Consider the following 27696-nt stretch of genomic DNA (forward strand, 5'->3'; position numbering starts at 1 on the left):
GTTTCAAGCATGTGACTCTATAACAGATATCAATACTGGAGAACCACAATGTACAGGTAGGTAACTTGTTTCAAGATGTGGCTCTATTAATGCAGAGATGGTGGTTCTCCTGCCTTAAGGCGTGAGGAGGGAGAGGACAGGTCTGAGCTTGTGCATGCCAAAAACGCAACATTAGACAACAGTGGGCATCTAGCTTTAATTTAGCAGCCCCCCTCCACCCAGGGCACAAACACTTTGCAGATAAGGGGTGCTTGCTCTCAGTCTTTTCTCCCTGGAGAGGGGGAGAAAGCTATGGCCCATCCAGGCATCGGCCCATGCACCCACCCCAGCATGAGCCCAGCATCAGATTGGGATGTTTATACTGAACCTGCCCCTGAGTGGGGAAGAAGGTGCACTAAACAACAGAGGAAGAGGTAAAAAAAAGAAAGAGCAGGGTCTGCCCACCCAAAACGGGGCTTGCCCCAGCAGAAGAAATATTCGGAGGTTTATTATCCATTTACACCTCCCTAGAAGGCAAAAAGCCTCATGAACACCAAGGTAAGAGGTAAAATAAAGGGTGAAGGTGAAAGGTCCACTGAGGCACCGGCAGTGTCCCTCCCCATAGAGGGTCCACCGGTTTTCTGCCCTCCCAGGGTTTACCCCCTAGTCTGAACCCTGGAGAGGGGCCAGAAGGCCCACTAGATACAAGGCAAAAAAGATCAGAAAAAGGAAGGGCTAGGGGTGACACTAAGGGCCATGACCCAGAACGGACCCAGAAAGTCTTTCTGCCCGCCCTAGGGAAGATTGTTGGATTTGCCATCACGTCTTCCCCTGGTGGGAGCAGTGATCCCAAAGGATGCTGATGATATTATCTATTAAAAATATTGGGATGAGGTCCGGACACTTCTGGTATTGGGTCGCACCCTCACCCTAAAGCCCCAACATCTTTCTTTCACCCTAGGGTCTAGTGTGTCCCCATCCCTTTTCAAGCAAGACAAAAATTGGATTCTTTGAGGTATAGTTTTGACAAATAGGTGGCAGAGAGCAGGTAAATGCCAATTTTCTCCCACTTGCCATGGTAAATGGCTACACTACTTTAGCTCTGCATCAGGCAGCAACCAGGGAATCACACGAAACCCATTTGTAGAAAACAGTTCAGGAGTCCACAGTGGGGTGATATGTATGGAACTCACTACATTTCTGACCTAGAATGCTGCGAAAACCTCATTCTTTGTCTAAAATGACTAATTTTCCTCACATTTCTGTGAGAGAACGTTCCGGAATCTGCAGTGATCCACAAAACTCGTGACATCCAGCATTTTCACATATATACTATACAAACGTGTGTGGTTGTGTGGCTGGGCAGTATTTATGGGGAAAAGTGTAGGAACACAGAATAATTAACCAATTGGTATTATCAGTTGAATTGTTCTTCATTTTTGGCTGTTGAATGTGAGCCAGTGTGCAAGAAAGAACACATTTTATAAAATGCACTCTGAATCACATAATAGTGTCTCAACCTAGTATCTACTGCATAGGTTTTCTTTTTGCCCACTGCATGCATGGCCAGTAAACAATAAAAAATCATTATAAGCTGCAGTTCAGGTATTATCCTGCATGTTTTTCAGCAACACCTGTATATCCCTTTGTCCAGAACAGTCTGACAGATGTGACGGTGGATTGCTTTTATAAATTAGACATCAGGGCAAAAAAACTTACAGCTATTTAAATGTTTTCCTAGTTTTATATTATTATTATTTCAACAATTAGTCGCTTTTGAAAAACTGCTAGAGACCTACAGAAAGGACCCTGCTTGCTTTTTTCAACTACGGAAATTGCGAAAAATCAGAAGGTTTTTCAGCAGAGAGGCCAGCATTCAAATCATTATTGCCTTGATCTTATCAAAAATTGACTATGCATTTGCAATTTATTCAGGCCTCCCGTGCAACCAGAAATACCATCTGCAGCTGATACAAAATCAAGCCGCCAGAATCATCTATCAACAAGGCAGACGATGCCATGTCAGGCCGCTGTTGAAGGAGCTCCACTGGCTCCCAGTGGAGTAGTGTTCCATGTTCAGAACAGGTTGCATCCTGTTCAAAGCTATACATGGCACATGTCCCAAGTACATATCCTCTAGAATTCACAGATACTCCCCTCAGTGCACCCTAAGATCTCTGCATATGAATCTATTGGTGGTTCCCAGATTCAGACACAAACGGACAGGAGGGTCGCGTTTCTCGATACAGGGACCCCAATTCCGGAACTCTCTGCCCACATCTTTGAGACTAGAAACAGACCATTTGTGATTTAGAAAAAAGCTGAAGACCTGGCTTTTTACCCAAGCTTATAGTTAGACACGGACTTTCTAAACCGGTGACTCCAAAATAAAACTCTGTGCCATGAGGCCTGTTGGTGAACGTGCGCTTAAAAAATGTTCAATAACATAACTTAAGAGATGGATGCAGTAAGAGAATTTACTATACTGGTAGTGGGTGGACATCTGGAGATGTTAAGTACACTGGAGGCCCTACCCATTGCCCCAAATGGAATAAATCCAGCAGTTAAAGGCATCTAACAGCCATCAATAGTAGAAGCCATCCCTCCCATGCACCTCTTCTCCTATCTCACTCTTCCCAATAAGTGTCCCTGATCAGTCCTCGGGGGTGGTTAGCCCATACAGTACATGTCTGTGATCCAACCATAGACGTTTTAAGGCATGAGCAAAGTGGGCTCTGGCCCAGGGCCCCAATCTTTTAGTGGGCCCCCTGAGAGAGTCTCACTCTGATGACCTTGAACAATTATTTAACAGATTGTTTTAAATACTATTTTCCTTTAATTTATTTCTAACGTGGGTGATACGTATGAGTCTAATACATATTACAGACATTTTGTAAAGAAATGTTGTGTTTATGTAACATGCAACATCCATAAAAAAAGTTCTTTTAGATCAAAAGAGGATCTCACATATGAGAAGTGGGAGGTTGTTACAGAGATTATTTGCAGTATTATTAGTGAGCTGCTGCTGAGTTATAAAATATTGAAAACACAAGTCTCTATCCCTGAAGATCAGATGTAAACACATTTAGAATCTGGACGAGTGTACCTGTGTGCTGTCAGTGAGCTGGCCAAAGAGGGCATCAAAGAGTTGAAATTGGGTCATAAATCCATAGTTGTTCCGAACAGTGGCACCCCAAACGTGTTTGACCCAGGGACCCCAAAATCCTTAGGATGTCCCTGAATCCAGCACCCTCTCCAGCCAAACAAAATGCACCATAGGCGCCCTGATAATCATTGTAGGTTGTTTAAGTGGCTAGGTTAGAAAGTGTAGCTCCATATGAAGCGTAAGTTTTGTTTACAAATTTAGTGGGGTTGTTTTAGGGAGGTCCAAAACGCTGATGCCAGGGATTAGGTTACATTAAAGACTGTGTGAAAGTCAGGTATTGTAGTTGTAACAAAGTTAGAATTCATGTTTGTATGGCCTGAGCACGGGAACAGTGGTGTGTGATGGGGGTGGGGTGTGCTCTGGGTGTTACTTTTGTGGGTTAGTCTTCATTGTAGTGTATGGGGTATTTGGTAAGTGCTTTGTTGTTCGTGGAGTATGTGAGAAGAAAATACTGTTCAGTTACGTGAAATGGTGCTTATTACGTGACACGTGTTGTTCAATTATTCTTTCTATTATATCTGTCTTTTTGTTTTGTTTTGTCAAATGAATGCTCATTGAATTTTCTTCAAGGTGCATGGATGCTTTGTCAATCACATTTGTTGGTTTTTGGGATGTTACAGTTGGTTGGTGCCCATTCCTTCTTGTGGGCTTGGCTACTGTGCACTGTTTGACACTGCTCCAATGGTTCTACGTAGGATTTGCACCCACACACATTTAACACACAAAATATCCACGTGGGAAAACCACATACGGAAAAGTTGTTACCACACAGAGCGAAAATAACCCACTGAAGTTTGCAAAAACTCGTCTTTGGGATGGCAGTGTCAATAGATTTGATATGTGGAGGCCTCCTGGTCTTGCCAATAAATCTGATGGGTTTGAATGTCCTCGTGAGCTTCGGGTGTAAATGTGACTGCTTTTGATTTAACAAAGAGTCGATGATTTATGAAATGATGATGATCCTAATGCAAATTCCTGCTTCCCCCTAAAACTAATGAAGTTTCTGTCATTCCTACATGAATGTTTTTCATCTTTGAGGGACAAGGAATTAAGGTGTGTCTCTTCTCTTGCACTTTAGAAACACTCCTGTTCACTATTGACAATGGCAACAACTGCAAGATTGGCTTGCCTCCAGCAGCTGCTCCAGATAACTACTCAGCAAGAGCCTTGTCCTTGGGCAAGCTGGAGAACGCCAGGCACGTCTTTTTCAACCCAAAAGGAGACATGTTTGTTGTGCGGGGGGCGGATCTGTACAAAGGACCCACCCCTTCGTCCCCCTGGAAGGATTGGTTTGCAAGTGCGACGTGTGTAGGGAGGGTGGACTGGGACAAGTTCCAGTTCCTTTATTTCAGTCTCTCCGGTAAGTTGTTTGCTGTGACCAAGGAGGGTGCATGGTACAGAGGCCCAGAACCATTCAATGACCAAGTGCCATGGCTCTACAAGCAAGCTAGAAAGATCGGCGGCAGCGACTGGAATGCCTTTCAGGCTTTGTTTTTTGACCCTAATAATATAATGCACGGGGTTATTCAAGGCAAGCTGGTGAGAGGCCACCCTTTCTCCACAACCGATGGATCTTGGTATATCAACAGCAGAGTAATCGGAGAATCGCAGTGGGATACACTGTCCTACTTCATCGCTTTCAGTCATAACGGCGACCTGTGGTGTGTCAGGCGCGAGGACGGAACCATCTTCACAGCACCACCGCCCACCAACCAGTCGGATGCTTGGATATTAAGAGCCAGGAACATGGGCCGCAGCTACAATATATATAAGTGCCTGGCATTCACCCATGATAAGACCATCAAGAAGATAAAGAGCATCGAATTCCTGATTGACATTGGCAAGGTTCTCTCCATGGAGCCCTACTTTGTGAGCGAGAAAGTCTACGACAACAAGGACAGCTCCACTCCACTGAAATCCACCTTTGAGTAAGTATCTCGCTACACCTGTCAATATCATGGGCCATCAAAATGGCATCCATCTGCAAGGGAATGCTGCTTTCTTCTGCAGATGGTCCAATGTCATCACACACCAGCAGTCCGTTCTAGCACTCCCCACAAATATCCGTAAGATCTCTCACGCTGTTCCTTATGGCCGACTCACCACTTTCTATTGTCCTACACACTCACCAGTCACAGCTCCATGGGGCTGATCCTTTGCACCAACATACTTCCCCTTCCATTTCCTTCATTATTGAGCACACCCATGGGACTCTTATACTGAGGATTTTGGACATCATACACCACATAATCTTCCTTTAACCCTCTTCTTTACCCTTAAAGTTCTTAGCTGTCTGAATTATTAATTTGCATATGCATAGCAGGCTTTCTGCACCTGTTGGGCAGATTCACACAGACATTTCACATGCATGCCATAATCACTGCTCAAACCTTTTCATAATTTTAGGCATCCTACAGCAAATAAGTTAGAAGCAGTACCATTTTCAAACCCCTTTACTCTACACCACTCTATTGGGTTTTTTTTGCTTTAAATTTCTTTGCCCACCCCTTTTGCTCATTTCTCTTCAGAAGGTGCACGGAACCTCATACATGTATAGATCTTGACCAAGTTTGATAAATAATATATCTGGAGATCTATGGGACAGTAATCGAGTAGGAAGAAAATATGTCAGTGTTGCTGGTAAAGAGCACTCGAGAAATCTTTAAAGAGAGGCATCTGGTTGAATGGAAGTATTCCAGGCCTTTGGGTACACTGCCTGCAGATAGTGTGCATGGAATGATATGTCCTGAACTGATGAAGTGTAATCCTACTTCCAGCATCTCAAGAATGCCTTTGGAAATTGACATCAGGCAAACTTTCTCAGCGAGGAAGGCTTTAAGCCCTCCCCACTGAGACAGTCCAGTGGGACAAGGTTTTTAAAAAAAAAAAGTTAAGGAGTTTTATATAGTGCGAACTTGACCCGAAGGTATAGGGTATCAGAGCGCTTTGCATGAGCACCAGTTGCATTACATGAGGACACATTCATATTTGTTAGGCACGGGGAGATTAAGTGATTTACCCAGAATCACAGGATGTTGCGTGTCCTTGCTGAGACTCGAACCAGGTTCCCCAGATTTTAGGTCGACCGCCCTAGATGTTAGGCCACATCCTCTCCCTTTTCTTTACAGGTTTGACTACCCACTCATCCCTGACTCTCTTTACCTCACACTGAGCCCAGATGCCTCTGCTCAGACCCTAGGCCCCTCCCCCCCCACTCCCACACCACAGACAACTTGCAGGAGAACAGGTGCCACGATAGCCCGGTCCCTTGCCTCCACATGCTCTCCTGCCTCTGCTTTCTCTGGTCCAATCACTTCGGGACCTGGCAAACTCGTGAACATCATGGTTAGATCCAGCCCCATATCCAGATCTCCTTACAGTTGTATTGACTTGGATAGAAACTGCAACAAACTCATCTATATTTCCCCTTCATTGAAAGCCCTTTTGAACGCTTAGGGCCTGAATTAGCGTTTAGTTAGTGGGTTACTCTGTCACAAACATAGTGAATATTCTGCCCACCTTATTACAAGTGCCATATAAGAGCCAGGTCTGGTAGCTTAGTGGAATAATGGGTTCACTGTAGGGACCTGTGTTTGGCATTATGGTCACAGGTTGAAATTCCCGGGGTCCACTCAGCCTTTCATCCCTCTGAGGTCGATAAAATGAGAGGATGTAGCCCAATGGCTCGAGCGGTCAACCTCGAATCTGGGGAACCAGGTTTGAGTCTCGGCAAGGGACGATCAACATCCTGTGATTCTGGGCAAATCACGTAACCTCCCCGTGCCTAACAAAATGAATGTGTCCATCTGTAATGAAACTGGTGCCAATGTAAAGCGCTCTGATACCTTCGGGTCATGTTCGCGCTATAAAAAAACCGGAATTTAAAATGAGTACCATTGAGTTGGGAAACAATAAACATCTGTTATTCAGCGCCAGGATACCCTTGGGTGAAATACACATTATGTTATATACTACAAGGCGCGGAGGCTCTCCTCCTTGTCTGTGATGCAGTAACCTGTCCCACAAACTCTAAATCAGCGCCTCAGTCACAAGTCCTTTTGACAAGGTTCTTACACATGAACCTTGCATCTTAGAATGTTTGTTTTGTTCTGAAAGATGGAGTTTAAGCCATCTTCCAGTGCTTGGGATGCTGTCATGAAGGTTCTGCAACTTAACAGAACAAGCATTGGCAAAGCCAATAGATCTGGCTTAGGCTCTCAACTTTCTAACTTTACCAGTGCTCATTGTCTTTGTGAATGGTTGCTGTATAAAGACTTGTGAGACACAGGTGTCCTGGTAGTAATGTTTGGGGTCTAAGGTTTGAGGTTGGAGAGAGCTGCTGGTTCCTCACCTAAGTAAAACTAGCATTGTCTAAAAGCCAATGAACCTTTTGCTGTAAAAGCACACATTGCACCAATAGCACTGAAGGGATCAGTTTATTTTAAGGATGTGTGCATTGTGAAAGAGTGAAATGCCATCACTCAGAATCAGGTGTGCCAATGGCAGAAATGGACCGATCTTATTCCCTACCCTGTATCATGTGGTGGACAGAAGCATAATGTGAATGGCAGCACAGCAGACCAATGGATGAAGAGAGATTAGTGAAAGCCAATGTATGTAAAATGGCTCCGGTTAATGCGGTAAGGCAGGGCAGGGCACGGCAGGGGGGAAGCCAATGGATGTCAGAGACTGAAAGACTGAGATGAAATGAGTGACTGGTTGAGAAAAGGACAGCCTCTGCTGAAAGGAGGGACAGAATGACGAGGGGAGAGATAGCCCGTGTAGTACAGGATGGCAGTGCCACTATAAGACAGTGGCAGGAGGAGTCCACTAAGAAGCCGAGAGCTTCTGGTGAAAGGAGGAAAGGAGTGACTCAGAGAGGGAGAGACAGCCCATGGGAGGGCAATTAGGAGAGACTGAAGGGGTGAAGTGAATGGAGGAGACAGGTAAGAAGCAGAGAATCTAGTGAAGGAAGGGACAGGGTGACCAGGATAGCGCAGAGACAGCCTGGAGTGGTGGTGGGGAGTGCCACAAGGATAGACTGAAAGGCTGAGATGAAATAAGTGACCGGGTTAGAAACAGAGAGCCTCTGGTGAAAGGAGGGGCAGGGTTACAAGGAGATGGGAGAGACAGCAGCGAATAACCGGTGGGCAGCATCCCCAAAGGCCACGCCCCAGCTTCCCAGCCACAGATCATAGATCTATTGCATTGACATTGTGAACCCCCTCTTTAGCAGTTAGAGCGGGGTGGGGCTCTATATGTACCTCTTATGTCTGCAACTCGGCAGATAAACGGGCAACATTAACGCAATAAAGAAGAAAAAAGCATTGGCATAGCCAATAGGTCTCGACTTTGGGACCGTATAAGTGGTTAGTCATGCTGCACATTATCCTGGGTGCTCTGCCGCTGTGCAAAAATGCAGACACGGCTTACCCTGTTAGTATGCTGTGTTTAATCACATCTTCTTTATGCTTGAGGTTAACAGGAGTTTGGTTCTCTTCTGATAGATATATATATATATATATATATATATATATATATATATATATTACCTACTGGCGGTCGCCAGTAGGTAGTTATAGTTAGGACCACGTTTCCATAGGAAAACCTCAACATTCTATTTTGAATAACTTTGGCGCCGGTCGACGAATCCTCGCGAATTTCTCAAAATAGGTGGGGCGCTACGCTCCGCTCCTACCCTGAAAGTCTCGGGGGGATCCGTCAAGCGGGGGCTGAGATAAAAGGGGGGTCCCAAAACGCGTTTTTCCCATGCATTTTTCCATAGGACCTTTAGAACGAGCTACAGCCCGAACGGCTGAACAGAATTACTCAAAATTTGGCAGAGAGGTAGTCCCTAGGTCAAGGAAGTGCCTTTTGTAGGTTTGGTGTAAATCTGTTCAGTAGATTCTGAGAAAATAGCCTTTAAATCAATATATATATCTGAGCCCGCTTACGGTACGCTTACCGTACGCTTACGGTAAGCGTACGGTGGCGTGCGCGAGCGCGATTCTGATTGGCTCTTAGATCTTAGTAAACATTCGAATCGGCCGAAACCAGGAAGCGGCGGCCGCCATTTTGTGTATTTCACTCTTGAAAAAAAAGAGTGAAAACAAGGAAAGGGGGCAATGAGGAGAGTTACAGACCCCCTAACAATTGTAAGGGGGTCAAAGAAGGACAGAAAAGTACAAAAAAAACATTTATTGATTTTAAAAAAAATCACGGGGTACGCGTACGGTAAGCTTACGGTAAGCGTACGGTAAAAAAAATAAAAATAAATAAATGAAAAGCAGATTTAAGAGTTTAGAAATTAGGGAGCTCTAAAAAGAGCTGTTGTGTTTATGAAGTCATTTTTTTAGTGGTACCTACAAGTAAGTACCGATGCAGAGTCTAAGGTTCAAGAGGAAGACTCTGTTCCCTTCATCATTGAAGTGCACACCATCTCCTCTATAAATGTCTTGCATGTCATAACGCAAGTTGTTGTGGTAAATGGCACCCATACCATAGTCACGGAGGAAAGCAGAAACAGATTTGTTGACGTGCTTTCTTGCTTTGTCAATCTGTGGACAGAAATGATTGGACCAGTTCCATTTTTGCCTTTGGCATATGTTGGAAAACACAAAGGCAGTTTTAGGGAAAAGTGTAAACAGTTGTGCAAAGGTGTCCTTCATAAGCATTTCCAGACCTACCCCAGTCAAAGTACCTAGGTCATTGCCACCACAGTGCACTATTATGAGGTCAGGGTGTTGGATTTGAATGAAGGATTTCACCAATGGCATCAATTGGTGCCACTTTAACCCTCTCTGACCAATCCATTTAATGTCTACATTTGGCAAAGCAAGGTCTCTCACCATATCTGTTTTCTCTGCAAACTTTTCACTCCAGAAGACATAGCTGTGCCCTACAATCCACACTGTGAACATCTTCAAAGGAGAACTGGATGCACTCAGGAGGTGTCTTTCAGTAGAATGGCAATATGAAAAGAAAGACAGTTTGGAAATGGAGGCATACATATTTTTTTAAAACAAAAAGAACTGATTGGCTGTTTCATACCATTCCAGAATAAAAACTAGGCTGTATGTGAAAATTAATAGAAGCATGTTTTGTATTGGTACAAAAAAATGTGTAACCAAAGAACAGTACTATGGATTTGCTGTTAGGTTTGAAAAGTCAAGCACTCTTGCTCTGTGGAATTGAAACATTGTGTGTCGAACTTCTGACCTAACTGCACACAGCAGTGTTCCATGAGCTGTTGCTATGGTAGCAGGCAGAAGTCAAGTTGGGGGAAGGGTACTAGGCAGAAGTCAAGTTGGGGGAAGGGTACTTTTGGAAAAGGGTTCGTTTTCAACCAATAGAAATGTGTGAATACATGTGAAAAAAAGGGGGAAGCACTGAGATTTGAAACTTACATGTATATGTGTGGAAAAATAGAGGGAAAGTTTGCCATTATCTGGTTCTGCTGAGAGGAGAGAGGTGAACACAACAGAGATCCTGGCTCTGATAATCTGCTGTTTGAGTGTCACATTTCTTTCACAACTAACTAATTTTAAAGGTGAGTTTACAGTTTGAGAGGGGATGTATGTGGTAACTTAAGAAATGAATAATAGAAATGGGAATTGTTTTTGTTGTAGTTACACATGGTGGTTTCATAATGTGTCAGTGTGTAAAAGTGATTTACACTTGCCCCGAAAAAAAAAAAGAGCAGTAAGTGTGCTTTCAAATTGGCAAAGAAATTTCGTTTTGGGACTAATGTGAAAACATGACTCTGTGTGCATAGAAGAATTATAGGCAGAGATTTATTGCGTCTTGCTCTGGTGATTTCACAGTTGTATTAGATGGAAAGGGGGAGCGAATTATTGGGGGAAGAAGCAGAGGCTTAGCACACACCCATGTCCTTGCCGTGTATAGTCATGCACAGTATTTACAAGCCAGTGGGGTTTTCAGGTTTAAGTCTGTAATGCAAATACATTCAGCATCACTAAGGCTGGTTGCCCTTGCTGGAGTGTAGGCAGTCACAGAGAATGCACATGGTGGTGGTCTGAAATATTTTTTTGAGTGAGTATGGTAAGTCAATAATAATAATTGTAGTCTCTCAAGGACCTTGTAATGTGATAAATGATTTTTAGTGTTTTTTTTAAAAAATAAAAAAAAAGGTACGCTTACCGTACGCGTACGGTAAAAAAAAAATAAAAAAAAGTTTTTAAAAACATGTAAAAAAAAGATGAAAGATAAGGTTGGCTCTTAAAAGAACCGTTGTGTTCATGCAGGGACAGAGGAAAGGAAGCATGGGAAAATCATTCAAAGCTACAAATGTGCTGATCTATTTTGTTGTTCACTAGGGAAACACTGGTCTCCCTATGACAAATTAGACCTTTACAAAATGTGCAATGAATATCAACCTTCCGAAATCGAAGGTTCATTTCCAGAGGGCCAGCAAAAGGAGATTCTCCCCCCACAGATGAAGGGCTCACCTGACCTGCAGAAGAAGGAGTAAGCTCTGCAGATGATGGTCCAGGCTGAGCTGCTGTGGATGTACTGGCTCGTCTTTCTGAAGAGTTACCTCCAAAAAGATGACCATGTGTCCTTCTGTGTACATCCTGGAGGTGCCTCTTCATGGTGTGATTCCCAAAGGAATACTTCCTGTTAGGATTACCTCTAGAAAGTACACGCTTACACAGCTTGCAAGTAACTAAGGGTGCATTCACCTTTTGCTGGCCTTCTGGAAAAGTAAAATAATCCCAAACATAAGAAGGCTTTACTTTCCTCGCTCTCTGCCTCAAGACAGTGCTGCTGGTGCTAGCCTCACTCTCAGAAGAGCTCTGCTGTTCTGCCATCGTATCCCAAAGACAAACCAGCTCCTTCTCCCAAGGGATCACAAGCAGAAATGAGGGGAATGGGTGTGGTGTAGGAGAGTTCTAGAACTGAAAGTACTTTCAACCAATCAAAAGTTGTGTTTCAAGATCACATGACCTACCGTACGCTTACGGTACGCTTACGGTACGCTTACGGCAAAAAGTACGCATGCGCGTAAAAAAGACACGCGCTTGCGCGCATGCGCATAACAGTCACTCCCCGGCACTTCCGCGTAACGTGCGCGTGTGGCGTAAGCGCGCACGCGACCCACGCGCAGTACGCGCGGCTACGCAAAGTACGTAACTATACGCAAGCAGCGTAGATAGATTACGGACGTTGCGTAAACCGTACGCTTACTGTGAGCTTACGGTACGCGTACTATAAAAAAAAAAAAAAAAAAAAATCTGGAAATAAATTTTACATGTTTATTTTAAAAAATATATATAAAAAAAATATTTAAGGATTTTAAAAATTTAAGCATAGTCTTGATAAAAGGTAAGAAAATTAAATTAAAAATATGTTTGAAAAAAATGAAGAATAAAAAAAAAAATAGCATTTAAAAAACCTTGCAAATTCACTGAAAAAACCATGGGTTTCACACACGTTATAGTTAGGAATTAGCATTTAAAAAACCTTGCAAATTCACTGAAAAAACCATGGGTTTCACACACGTTATAGTTAGGAATTAGCATTTAAAAAACCTTAGAAATTCACTGAAAAAACCATAGGTTTCACACACGTTATAGTTAGGAATTAGCATTTAAAAAACCTTAGAAATTCAGTGAAAAAACCATAGGTTTCACACATGTTATAGTTAGCTGGACATTTTACTCGTAAAAAACCAATGAAATTGCCCCGTTATAGTTAGTTCAGCTAACTATAACTCGCGCGCCCGCAATGCACTGCTGATGACGTCACATATTACATCACTCATGACATGGTCAGTGACATCACTCATGACATCACTGATGACATCTCAAATGACATCACTGATGACATCACTGATGACATCATCCTTGTGATAGAGTGGCAGACCTCCTCTCACCTTAATATAAGCTTTGATACACACATTCAAAAATAGAGACTAAAAATTTCAAAACAATGGACATACCAATACCAGTTACAACAACCTCTTCAGTAATTCTAAGATCCACATACACATCCACTCATTCACCAACAGTCCTATACAGTCACTCATACATGTACTCACTCATCATATGTACTCATACACCTATACATCCTGTTACATAATGCCACTCATCCATAGAGTTACTCACACACATAGTCACTCATGCTAATAAAGAATCAAACATACATTCACCTGCATATACAGTTATACACACACCACCACACTTACTTCTACGGAAACTTACACATACTTAGTCTTTTAAACAATCACTTATAGAAACACATACTTATTCATACAGGAACTCTTTCAATCTCTCCCTCTCACATATACTCACATATATACACCAATAGTCACATATACTAGTTTAAAACATATGTAGTTACTCCTGAAGACACTATTGGGACAGTCATTCACTCACTAACACACCCATACACACACTCATCCACCCATACAGTCCTGCACACATGCTGTCTTCAACACATACAAACAGTGAGTCACTCATTCATGCACCTATGCACTACGTAATACCCCCCACCGAACCATACAGACACTCAGACTGATACTCAAAAAAACAACTAATAACCTATATAGACACCCATGTAGCTACTCACCAACCCATGCAGCCACTTATACACAAAGTGAGAGATACACTTAATCAGTCAGTTACACAATCAATTTTTCAAAAACAAATCATCCATTTAGACACTTATATACCCATTTATTCTTCCATCGACCTTGAGATATACATATATAAAACATATTTAATTTTCAGAAAAACACACATTCACTGGATGATGTCATCAGTGATGTCATCAGTGATGTCATTTGAGATGTCATCAGTGATGTCATGAGTGATGTCACTGACCATGTCATGAGTGATGTAATATGTGACGTCATCAGAAGTGCATTGCGGGCGCGCGAGTTATAGTTAGCTGAACTAACTATAACGGGGCAATTTCATTGGTTTTTTACGAGTAAAATGTCCAGCTAACTATAACATGTGTGAAACCTATGGTTTTTTCACTGAATTTCTAAGGTTTTTTAAATGCTAATTCCTAACTATAACGTGTGTGAAACCTATGGTTTTTTCAGTGAATTTCTAAGGTTTTTTAAATGCTAATTCCTAACTATAACGTGTGTGAAACCCATGGTTTTTTCAGTGAATATATATATATATATATATATATATATATATATATATATATATATATATATATATATATATATTAAAGAGCCTTACGCTCCTGCAGCATAAGAGAAAAGTCGCACTCAGGATTCCAATCAGCGAGAAAACAAGTTTATTGACTTTGACGCGTTTCAACAACAACTGTCTTTGTCAAAAAGTCATTCAGTGACCCGGAAGTGGTCATGGGCTTAAGAACACTTCCTCAAAAAATGAGTAGACATAGAGAACAGAGTATGTTGCCAATCAATACACAGTGCATATCCAATGAAAGACAAACTGTCACAATAATTTTACGTTAAATCAAACATTGAATCAAATTAATGCAACATACATATACAACATTCTACAAAGTGAAATACGGTGAAAAAAAGTGTATATATATGACCAGTTCGCATGTGATTGATAAAAAGCCTACACATACTAATGTCCTACTCCGGGCAAAAGAATTCAACAATTTATAAATTAGAATAAAAATATATATATATATATATATATATATATTCAGTGAAAAAACCATAGGTTTCACACATGTTATAGTTAGCTGGACATTTTACTGATAAAAAACCAATGAAATTCCCCCGTTATAGTTAGTGCAGGCAACTATAACTCACGCGACCGCAATCCTCTGCTGATGCTAATACTGTATTTAGACAATTATTTGCCCATGTCTTCTTCCATTAAATTTTAGCTATACATATATTACAAATATTTTTTTTTCATAAAGACACATATGTCATCAGCAGAGGATTGCGGTCGCGTGAGTTATAGTTGCCTGCACTAACTATAACGGGGGAAATTCATTGGTTTTTTATCAGTAAAATGTCCAGCTAACTATAACATGTGTGAAACCTATGGTTTTTTCACTGAATATATATATATATATATATATATATATATATATATATATATATATATATATCAATATATATATCAATATCCAAAAAATACGCTTTCAGGCACAGAGTGCCACACAAATTATCCAAAAAGGAAGCTGAGAACCGTGGGTAGTGCCCACGTTTTTTTGCAGAGAGCAACTCAAGTATAGAGCACCCTATACCAAATATATATACATATATATATATATCACCTGGGGTGTTGTATTTCCTTCAGGGCAGCGTGGGCCTGTCAAAGGGTGCTTTTTGAGTCACAGATGTTCGTTTTGACAACCCCCGAGCCCGCAGCTGTGTGGGCCTATGTTTTGCCCCTCCCCCGTGTGTTCACCCCTGCCCTCTGCTCCTAAAAACTTTGTCGTAAACAAGTGTTCGGCAAGGTTGTCTGGCATTGTGGGGAGATCGTAAGGGAGTCGGGTGCTTGCTTCTGTCAGAAAGGCCTCTCTACCAGTGAACGCCGAGGGGGTCAAAGATGAAAGGGGGTCAAAGATGAAAGGCGAAGTGTATGCTCTGCCCATAAATCACCTTGAAGCCAGGAGCTGGCTGAAAACATACAGCGCTGCAGGAGTCGGAAAGTGGGCTGGTTGCGCACAGCTGAAATGCTCTGATTGGAATATAATAGTGATCATGACTCCAGCATGTGGCTTCATGTCACGCGAGCCCCCTGCCCCTAGTCTTTCCGCCATCAACACGTTACATTCTAGAACATATACTCTTTTAGCATCGTAAACGTGAACTCAATAGGATGTGACCTAAGGGTCAGAGCTGCCGGCTTTGGGGATGAGGAACCAGGTTGGAGTCTCAGCACCGGTTAACATCCTGTGATTCTGGGCAGATCACAATCTCCCCGTGCCTACCAAAAAATAAAACTCTCTCTCTATATATATATATATATATATGGCTTCGTTGAATAGAACATTGAAAAAGCTTCCTTTTTGAAATGATGAGACAGTGAAAGAACTATAACGAGTCTATTCGAACTTATCCCAAAGCAGTGAAGTGTGGTACTGCTGCAGAGTTAAGATTTTTTTTTCACGTGAGGGCAAAAATGGAGAGCCCGATAGAGACTCGTCTCAGCACCTGCTTTTTAGGACCCGGCCCACTTAAACCCCTGCCACGAAGCAATGCATGTTATTTATACACGAAGGTGTGGCATAAGCATCTAAACTGTAGTGCATGCAGGCAGCAATGCCAGCTCTATTAATTATGCACTCTTCGGGGAATGGGGGTGTAGTTTTCTCACTCTGTAGATGCTGCATTCAATTGTGTTTTGGGCGATTGTACTTTCACCAACAGCTGCTAGGAGCACCATTAAGGTGGAAAACAATTAGGCGGGTGGGTAGAACTCCCTTGATGTGAGTGGTTTGCTGGCGACATGGTTTAACAATTAATAGTGTTTAGAAGTGGACCAGCCCCAGCAGTCAGCTTGCAGTCCACACAAACACAGATGTCCAAGAAAACAGGGCTCACTCTTAATTTCAACGCCAGCATACCCACTGAATCAACGTGTGTGACCCTGAGCACATACATTTATCCTGTGTGACTCATAAAAGACGAACGCTCAGAGTCCGGTGATGCGCTATACTTTAATAAACCATTCATCCAATATAGACTCGTATTTCACCACGCGGCAGGAAAGTGCGCCATGCGCAAATAAGTGCTTGGATATGGTTTATGTAAGTGCAACGTATCTTCATACGGGACATACTACAAGTATAACACAGTGTAGAAGTGATGTAGCCCCGATCCCTTCTGCAAATCATAACACAATGTGCCTGTGTGGTTAGGGAGGAAACTACATGATAGATTTAAACACACCACATATCCCTGCCCCTGTTGGTCTAAAACGCGAAGTGAACAAACTTAGTCCCCGCTTTTAAGCACCTCTTTCCGCAACCAGAAAGAGAAAACTGACAACCCCAGTCCCAGAAATGAATTGCTGACACAGCCGTAAGGAACCCCGTCGCTTTTACGACAAGAAACCTGCTCTTCCTACTAAGGTTTTGAAACCCTGCTGTTTTGATGGTCTCGTGGTCCTTTGTGTGGAGGGGTTCTCTTTTGAAAAAGGGGGCGCAGAGAGGTTTAATGGGTCGAAGAGCGCTATGGGGCAATCCCGGACCGAGCGAGAGATGCAGAGACCACACTGGAGACGGTCATGAAGGGAGAAGGCAGGACAGGTAAGGGTGCCCAGGTGGGAGCAACGCAGCGCTGGGAGAACGAGGAGGCAGCCACGTTAAGGACTGTGCATCAGGTCCCGTGCTAAAGTGAGCTAAATCAATGCGTCATTCACCAACATAAGTCCATCCTGGGTGAGTACACGGACTTTAGGCGGGCAGCATAAGTGCGTGCGCGCGCTGGTCTTGAAAGTACCCCCACAAAAGATACGCATACTTACCTACCTTAACGTTGTTGGAAATAGCGAGTGGAGGGCTTGACGAGGTTTCACGGAAAGCGTAATAAATGTTGGCAGACTTTTTGGGGGAAAGTAGCAGATCAAAATACGTCGATGTGAATAACTGGTACTACCGTCTTCACTCAGGTCAAAGTGGGAGGCAGGGTTCCGTTCTAAAGCTAGTGAAAGAAGGGGGGAGATTATTATTGAAGTCTTGGAGGCGCACACGGCAGCGAGCATGAGCAGCGCTGCTTAAGATACAGAGAATAACAAGCATTGGCCGCACGCGCGCCTTATGCTTAAAGTTAAAAAAAAAAAATGAAAAGCCCGGCGGAGCGTGGCGCGCGAGCGCTTGGGGGCGGGGGAGCGGACCCTTTGAAGTGCTCCCAAAAGGCGAAAAAACAAAGGAGCCAAAGCTATAGAGAAGGGAGGGGGTAGTGGGAGCAGCTGTGCACGTGCATGTGATCGTGCACTCAAGGTTTAGGCCAGCCAAAAGACTGTGGGTAGCACTTTGAAAATCCCACATACAAAATGTTTCTTCGAGCCTTTGGCTCAGCGAGACCTAAAAACGAGGCGTTCCATGTTGTAACAGAATAATGGGCACCCTATTGAAAGGGCATTTCACCACAAGGCTGGCAGAAAAAAAGGCCATAGCGATCAAATATAAACTCAGTAAACAACATGAAAATTAAACGTAGCGGGCAGGTTACTAACGAAATAAGTATATTTTGGACAAAACAAAGAATGCTTGTCAGAATAAACTGTTATGTTTTTTACTGTTAAACCCGTCAAACAGTGGGCAATTTTACATGTGATAATGGGCAATACATGAGCGCTTGTGCTTTTGATTAAAGTAATGGCTCAATGACAAGAAATATAACAGTAGAAGCGGATGGGGATTTAAATAAGTAAATCAGTGGCTATATTGAGATTCTATAGCGAACAAACTTGCGTTAATGTTCTCCATTATACTGCACTGAACATGTAAAAACACAGAGGGCCTGACTCACAAGGGTAAACGTACACTTTTGTGTAGGTTAAGTTTTTTGGGGTACTCACAAACTACGAGTTATTAAACATACCATAGATCTCCCACAGTAGTCTGTTATTCTCACATCTTTCGGTTGGCTTAGATGTGTCCTTTTGTTTATTGTGGAATGCATGAGGAGCTATTTTTATATCTGAAAAAGCAGATTCTGTCATCACACGTTTGTTTTTCTTATTCATTGATTGCATATACAAAGGGGTGTTTGTTGTACTCTGCGGCCTGAAGGAACAGCAAAGCCCATAATCCCTCTTTGCCTCCTCTGGAGATTGGACCACATCGCACTTCAAAAGTGCTTCACCTGTCCCGCAGCACAGGGGTGTTAAAAGCGCTTTGCCTGTCCCACAGGACGCGGGTGCTAAAAGGGCTTTGTCTGTCCCACAGCATGGGGCTGTTTGGTGGACTCTGGGGGCTTATGTCAACCTTGAATCTGCGTATTACTTGTCGCGTACAGCGCTCTGATAACTTTGGGTCTGTCGAATGCTATATACAGCGCTCCAATGAATAAATGAATAAATGATCCAGACTTCTCTGGAGGTGGGGCAACATCGCACTTGAAAAGCACTTGGCCTGTACTGCAGCGCGGCGGTGATTTTTGGACTCTGCCTGTTGCCGGACCTGCGAGGCCCATAATCCCACATTGCCTTCTCTGGAGGTGGGGCCAACTCACGCTTCAAAAGCTCTGTGCATGCCAGACGTGCGAGGGCGTGCCCAGGTGCGTGCCAATGCTAAGACCAGATCAAGAATGAGCCCGTGTGCACCCGTTCGCAGCCGTGAAAGGATGGGCTGACCCATCTGTAGAATCGTCATGCATGGTACACTAGCGCAACGCTAGGACCATGTAGGATGGGTCAGGAACGGAAGAGGGAGGTGGGCAGAAGGAAGTAGGAGAAAGGAAGAGGAGGGACAAAAAGGGGAATGAAGGAGGATTGCGGAAAAGAGAGGAAGGAAGGTGAGGCAGGAAAAACGGCGATAAGAAAATAAAGAATATTAACCACATAAATCTTCTTGCGACATGACAACTGGCGACAAGGGTGGTCGATCCCTGTGACCTGCCTGCGCTTACTCTACTGCTGCCGCTGCAGGTCCTGCCTGCTCTGTACCACTTCATCGCCCACCGTGACTCCAGCACAGCGGCTGCCACCCTACACCACTGCACTTCTGCACACTGCCCCGCGAGGTGCACCACCCACCTATCACTCAGACAGCAACCTCCCTTAAGGGTGGCTACCGCACTGGCTGTGACTGGAGCACCACCTGTATCGTTGCTTCCTGACGCACTTGCTGAAGCTAGTGAACGCCCTACCTTGCACCGGCCACACTGCTGCATCCTCTGCACTGTGGTCGAGTTTTTCCTGCCTACGTCCCCACCGCTGCATCTGTTTAAGCCTGCTTTCCACTGCTCCTGCTTCCAGACTCTCACTGCCCTCCTGCAGCTTCAAGCACGTTTGTCTCCCTGGGTGGCCATTTTGAAGTCAGGCCGCCCAGCCAGAATCCTTGTGTTGAGTCAGGCACCATAATTTCTGGAAGCATACGCATACTCTTGGGGACAATTGCAGCACGATCTACGCTCAACTACACAAGACTCATACCACATGACGTCTAGTTGACCCCTGCTCTCCCACACCACTAACTGGGAAGGAGCTTCCTCTAAAACTGTCGTGTTGCACCCCTGTGGCTCACCCTGAGTGCTCCTAGCGCTACCACAGCTTACCGGAACATTCACCTTGCCACATATTTCTGGAACAGCCATACAGCACCATGTTGTCCCTTTCACTCTGATCATGCAGATGTAGACCTAGCACTTTGTAATTAAATAGGGCTTTGAATTCTGTATTTGATAAAATAGCCCCTCTTAGACACTTTAAAAAGAGTTCACACAGACCTCACGCACCCTGGTACTCATTAGATTTAATGTCAGAGAAAGCTTCCTGCAAAAGACTAGAAAGGAGATGGCATTTGACCAAACTTCCCGCAGACAAAAATACCTATAAATTGGCTTTAACAACGTACAATCAAAACATCAAGAAGGCTCGTAAGGCTCACCTAGGGAAGAAAAATAGATGAGGCCAGGAACTCATCCCAAACTCTTTTAAAAATACTCAAATCCTTCTCAAATCCAGCAGCTTGCTCCCTGGGTGCCTAACCCGTCGCAATCACTGTGCGACGCTTTGGTCGATCACTTTGAAGGAAAAATCGAAGCGATTTACCAATATTTCCCCACCGTCGCTGTCTAGTCCCATGAGAGCCTGGAAGCCCCTGCTCCTTTCCCTAATGCCACTATCAATCTATGCAAAATTGAAGCAATTTCTCCAGAAATCACTCACAATCTTCTGCTCTCTGCAAAATCGGTAGAAAAAAGTGGGAAACCCAATATACTCTTGGAGGCTTAGGCAGAACAACAAATACTAAATAACTGTGCCTACAAGGGATTTTGTTCGAAACACTGAGTTAGGTTATTCCAATCTATTACTTATTTGTCAAGCCCCAAATGAGCAATCAAAACATCAATACATTCATTTAGAAATGTGAATAATCTATGATGAACAATTTCGCAACACAGGCATGTACTTTTCAAGATATACGCAGTTTTAATGTGAACAAATCAGAAGGGGATATAAAGGGTTATAACAAAACACCATGAAAGAGGTTATTCAATGTTATACAGAAAGTAAAACCTTCAAATCATAAGTGAAAACATCTATTCCAAAGAACATAACAAATAGGAAATGAATCTAAAACAGCAGAAAACAATTCCTAAACGCAAACAAATGCTGGGGAAATAGATGGATGCAATGGAGATGGAGAGGGAGATGGACATGGAAAGCAGCAGTAGCTCTATACTACCAATAGAGGCTGTCACAGAAGAGCACAATGGAGTAAGAAAGCTGCAGTTGTGCTCTACTACCAATAGAGGTCCCCACAGAAGAGCACAATAAAGCTTGAAAGCTGCAGTTGTGCTATCCTACCAATAGAGGTCCTCACAGAAGTGCACAATGGAAATCGAAAGCTGCAGTTGTGCTCTACTAGCAATGGTGGTCTTCAGAGAAGACTGCAATGAAAGCTTGTTGCACAAATCTACCAGCAGATGTCCTCATTCAAGAGTACAAAGTAAATAGAAAGGTTGTTATACTCTACTACCAACAGAGGCCCTCACTGAAAACTACAATGGAGATGGAAAGCTGTAGTTGTGCTATGTGCCAAAAAAGATTGTCACAGAAGAGTGCCATAGCGATGGAAAGCTGAGGGGGTGTAGCTGCAACCTAGAAATTTGCATATAGAATCTTGCTACTCTAATGCCTTGTGCTTGTTTAAAAAAAGGTTAAATAGATATTACAAAGCTGGTTGACACTGATGAGTCAACATTGAAGCTTACAATAAATGTGTTGAGTGTTATAGAAATAGTTGATGACACCGTACTTCACAATAGGACTAGCAGTCACTGAAGTATACAAGTGTCTAAAGAGTTGAATTTGTGGTCAACCATTTGTCAATCAGAAGGTGAGGGGCATGGCTTCAAATTAGACTAGCATTCACTGGGGAGTATGTGTCTAAAATGTTTTATTCATGGGTACCTATTTTTTAGGTTTGTGTAGACATGTGCAAGGGCAAAATGCTGCCCCTCGAAGTGAGGATATTCAATGGCTGAAGTAGGCTGGTCCATTGACTTTTATTTTATGCCCTGTTGGAAAGGAACCTTTTTGTGTAAGAATGTAAAGACTAATGGTGAAAGACTGTAGACTGAGAGACCCATATATGTATGTATTTTTGCATGATATTTTGGGGGAAAACATGGGACTGGCAATATTTTGGGAATTAGAAATTGAGACCTATCTAAATGTTGAGGGAGTATCACAACCAAAGTACATAAGCTTAGACAGTGTGGGATGGCCTGCCACTTTGAATGAAGCTGATACATCCAAAAGGAACAAGATTCCTTTAGGACCCATCAATTTGAAGTTCAAAATCAGCTAACCAAAAGGTGAATTTTATGAGAACTAATGTTCAAAAACAATCAAGATTGATCTACGGGAAGAGGTGTGGCACAGCTGCCAGGGCAACTGACCCCGGGGCCTCACGGTTCGATCCCTGGTGCCGGTGGCAGATCAGCCCAGCACCATGTGACTCTGGTCAATACCTCGCTTAATCTTCCCGACGGCCCCCAGCGCCTTGACACCCTCGGGTAATTGTTCGCGCTTTACAAATACTGGACATTTACATCATAGGTAAAGCAAGTGTGCCCTGAATATGCAAATACATAAGCCTACTGCATGGATGATTCACCAAAATGCACTGGGTACTGAAAGTGACAGGTATCCTTTAACTCCTTGTGTGCCCATGACGAGCTGGACTCGTCATGGGCCGCGGTTGCGCTGTGCCCATGACGAGTCCAGCTGGACATACCAATACCAGTTACAACAACCTCTTCAGTAATTCTAAGATCCACATACACATCCACTCATTCACCAACAGTCCTATACAGTCACTCATACATGTACTCACTCATCATATGTACTCATACACCTATACATCCTGTTACATAATGCCACTCATCCATAGAGTTACTCACACACATAGTCACTCATGCTAATAAAGAATCAAACATACATTCACCTGCATATACAGTTATACACACACCACCACACTTACTTCTACGGAAACTTACACATACTTAGTCTTTTAAACAATCACTTATAGAAACACATACTTATTCATACAGGAACTCTTTCAATCTCTCCCTCTCACATATACTCACATATATACACCAATAGTCACATATACTAGTTTAAAACATATGTAGTTACTCCTGAAGACACTATTGGGACAGTCATTCACTCACTAACACACCCATACACACACTCATCCACCCATACAGTCCTGCACACATGCTGTCTTCAACACATACAAACAGTGAGTCACTCATTCATGCACCTATGCACTACGTAATACCCCCCACCGAACCATACAGACACTCAGACTGATACTCAAAAAAACAACTAATAACCTATATAGACACCCATGTAGCTACTCACCAACCCATGCAGCCACTTATACACAAAGTGAGAGATACACTTAATCAGTCAGTTACACAATCAATTTTTCAAAAACAAATCATCCATTTAGACACTTATATACCCATTTATTCTTCCATCGACCTTGAGATATACATATATAAAACATATTTAATTTTCAGAAAAACACACATTCACTGGATGATGTCATCAGTGATGTCATCAGTGATGTCATTTGAGATGTCATCAGTGATGTCATGAGTGATGTCACTGACCATGTCATGAGTGATGTAATATGTGACGTCATCAGAAGTGCATTGCGGGCGCGCGAGTTATAGTTAGCTGAACTAACTATAACGGGGCAATTTCATTGGTTTTTTACGAGTAAAATGTCCAGCTAACTATAACATGTGTGAAACCTATGGTTTTTTCACTGAATTTCTAAGGTTTTTTAAATGCTAATTCCTAACTATAACGTGTGTGAAACCTATGGTTTTTCCAGTGAATTTCTAAGGTTTTTTAAATGCTAATTCCTAACTATAACGTGTGTGAAACCCATGGTTTTTTCAGTGAATATATATATATATATATATATATATATATATATATATATATATATATATATATATATATATATATTAAAGAGCCTTACGCTCCTGCAGCATAAGAGAAAAGTCGCACTCAGGATTCCAATCAGCGAGAAAACAAGTTTATTGACTTTGACGCGTTTCAACAACAACTGTCTTTGTCAAAAAGTCATTCAGTGACCCGGAAGTGGTCATGGGCTTAAGAACACTTCCTCAAAAAATGAGTAGACATAGAGAACAGAGTATGTTGCCAATCAATACACAGTGCATATCCAATGAAAGACAAACTGTCACAATAATTTTACGTTAAATCAAACATTGAATCAAATTAATGCAACATACATATACAACATTCTACAAAGTGAAATACGGTGAAAAAAAGTGTATATATATGACCAGTTCGCATGTGATTGATAAAAAGCCTACACATACTAATGTCCTACTCCGGGCAAAAGAATTCAACAATTTATAAATTAGAATAAAAATATATATATATATATATATATATATATTCAGTGAAAAAACCATAGGTTTCACACATGTTATAGTTAGCTGGACATTTTACTGATCAAAAACCAATGAAATTCCCCCGTTATAGTTAGTGCAGGCAACTATAACTCACGCGACCGCAATCCTCTGCTGATGCTAATACTGTATTTAGACAATTATTTGCCCATGTCTTCTTCCATTAAATTTTAGCTATACATATATTACAAATATTTTTTTTTCATAAAGACACATATGTCATCAGCAGAGGATTGCGGTCGCGTGAGTTATAGTTGCCTGCACTAACTATAACGGGGGAATTTCATTGGTTTTTTATCAGTAAAATGTCCAGCTAACTATAACATGTGTGAAACCTATGGTTTTTTCACTGAATATATATATATATATATATATATATATATATATATATATATATATATATATATATATCAATATATATATCAATATCCAAAAAATACGCTTTCAGGCACAGAGTGCCACACAAATTATCCAAAAAGGAAGCTGAGAACCGTGGGTAGTGCCCACGTTTTTTTGCAGAGAGCAACTCAAGTATAGAGCACCCTATACCAAATATATATACATATATATATATATCACCTGGGGTGTTGTATTTCCTTCAGGGCAGCGTGGGCCTGTCAAAGGGTGCTTTTTGAGTCACAGATGTTCGTTTTGACAACCCCCGAGCCCGCAGCTGTGTGGGCCTATGTTTTGCCCCTCCCCCGTGTGTTCACCCCTGCCCTCTGCTCCTAAAAACTTTGTCGTAAACAAGTGTTCGGCAAGGTTGTCTGGCATTGTGGGGAGATTGTAAGGGAGTCGGGTGCTTGCTTCTGTCAGAAAGGCCTCTCTACCAGTGAACGCCGAGGGGGTCAAAGATGAAAGGGGGTCAAAGATGAAAGGCGAAGTGTATGCTCTGCCCATAAATCACCTTGAAGCCAGGAGCTGGCTGAAAACATACAGCGCTGCAGGAGTCGGAAAGTGGGCTGGTTGCGCACAGCTGAAATGCTCTGATTGGAATATAATAGTGATCATGACTCCAGCATGTGGCTTCATGTCACGCGAGCCCCCTGCCCCTAGTCTTTCCGCCATCAACACGTTACATTCTAGAACATATACTCTTTTAGCATCGTAAACGTGAACTCAATAGGATGTGACCTAAGGGTCAGAGCTGCCGGCTTTGGGGATGAGGAACCAGGTTGGAGTCTCAGCACCGGTTAACATCCTGTGATTCTGGGCAGATCACAATCTCCCCGTGCCTACCAAAAAATAAAACTCTCTCTCTATATATATATATATATATATGGCTTCGTTGAATAGAACATTGAAAAAGCTTCCTTTTTGAAATGATGAGACAGTGAAAGAACTATAACGAGTCTATTCGAACTTATCCCAAAGCAGTGAAGTGTGGTACTGCTGCAGAGTTAAGATTTTTTTTTCACGTGAGGGCAAAAATGGAGAGCCCGATAGAGACTCGTCTCAGCACCTGCTTTTTAGGACCCGGCCCACTTAAACCCCTGCCACGAAGCAATGCATGTTATTTATACACGAAGGTGTGGCATAAGCATCTAAACTGTAGTGCATGCAGGCAGCAATGCCAGCTCTATTAATTATGCACTCTTCGGGGAATGGGGGTGTAGTTTTCTCACTCTGTAGATGCTGCATTCAATTGTGTTTTGGGCGATTGTACTTTCACCAACAGCTGCTAGGAGCACCATTAAGGTGGAAAACAATTAGGCGGGTGGGTAGAACTCCCTTGATGTGAGTGGTTTGCTGGCGACATGGTTTAACAATTAATAGTGTTTAGAAGTGGACCAGCCCCAGCAGTCAGCTTGCAGTCCACACAAACACAGATGTCCAAGAAAACAGGGCTCACTCTTAATTTCAACGCCAGCATACCCACTGAATCAACGTGTGTGACCCTGAGCACATACATTTATCCTGTGTGACTCATAAAAGACGAACGCTCAGAGTCCGGTGATGCGCTATACTTTAATAAACCATTCATCCAATATAGACTCGTATTTCACCACGCGGCAGGAAAGTGCGCCATGCGCAAATAAGTGCTTGGATATGGTTTATGTAAGTGCAACGTATCTTCATACGGGACATACTACAAGTATAACACAGTGTAGAAGTGATGTAGCCCCGATCCCTTCTGCAAATCATAACACAATGTGCCTGTGTGGTTAGGGAGGAAACTACATGATAGATTTAAACACACCACATATCCCTGCCCCTGTTGGTCTAAAACGCGAAGTGAACAAACTTAGTCCCCGCTTTTAAGCACCTCTTTCCGCAACCAGAAAGAGAAAACTGACAACCCCAGTCCCAGAAATGAATTGCTGACACAGCCGTAAGGAACCCCGTCGCTTTTACGACAAGAAACCTGCTCTTCCTACTAAGGTTTTGAAACCCTGCTGTTTTGATGGTCTCGTGGTCCTTTGTGTGGAGGGGTTCTCTTTTGAAAAAGGGGGCGCAGAGAGGTTTAATGGGTCGAAGAGCGCTATGGGGCAATCCCGGACCGAGCGAGAGATGCAGAGACCACGCTGGAGACGGTCATGAAGGGAGAAGGCAGGACAGGTAAGGGTGCCCAGGTGGGAGCAACGCAGCGCTGGGAGAACGAGGAGGCAGCCACGTTAAGGACTGTGCATCAGGTCCCGTGCTAAAGTGAGCTAAATCAATGCGTCATTCACCAACATAAGTCCATCCTGGGTGAGTACACGGACTTTAGGCGGGCAGCATAAGTGCGTGCGCGCGCTGGTCTTGAAAGTACCCCCACAAAAGATACGCATACTTACCTACCTTAACGTTGTTGGAAATAGCGAGTGGAGGGCTTGACGAGGTTTCACGGAAAGCGTAATAAATGTTGGCAGACTTTTTGGGGGAAAGTAGCAGATCAAAATACGTCGATGTGAATAACTGGTACTACCGTCTTCACTCAGGTCAAAGTGGGAGG

The 27696-nt window shown here is 42.9% G+C and overlaps 1 protein-coding gene across 1 annotated transcript in view; it reads left to right on the forward strand.

Moving 5' to 3' along the window:
• Positions 1-27696, forward strand: part of LOC146863358 (uncharacterized) — a 197728-nt gene that overhangs the window by 99563 nt on the left and 70469 nt on the right. Inside the window, exon 2 of the mRNA XM_085642796.1 lies at positions 4224-5073. Coding sequence (XP_085498922.1) covers positions 4224-5073 — 850 coding nt within the window. The remainder of the gene's footprint in view (positions 1-4223; positions 5074-27696) is intronic.

The sequence above is a fragment of the Triturus cristatus genome, chromosome 2_2 (assembly GCF_964204655.1).
Source record: "Triturus cristatus chromosome 2_2, aTriCri1.1, whole genome shotgun sequence".
Lineage (NCBI taxonomy): Eukaryota > Metazoa > Chordata > Amphibia > Caudata > Salamandridae > Triturus > Triturus cristatus.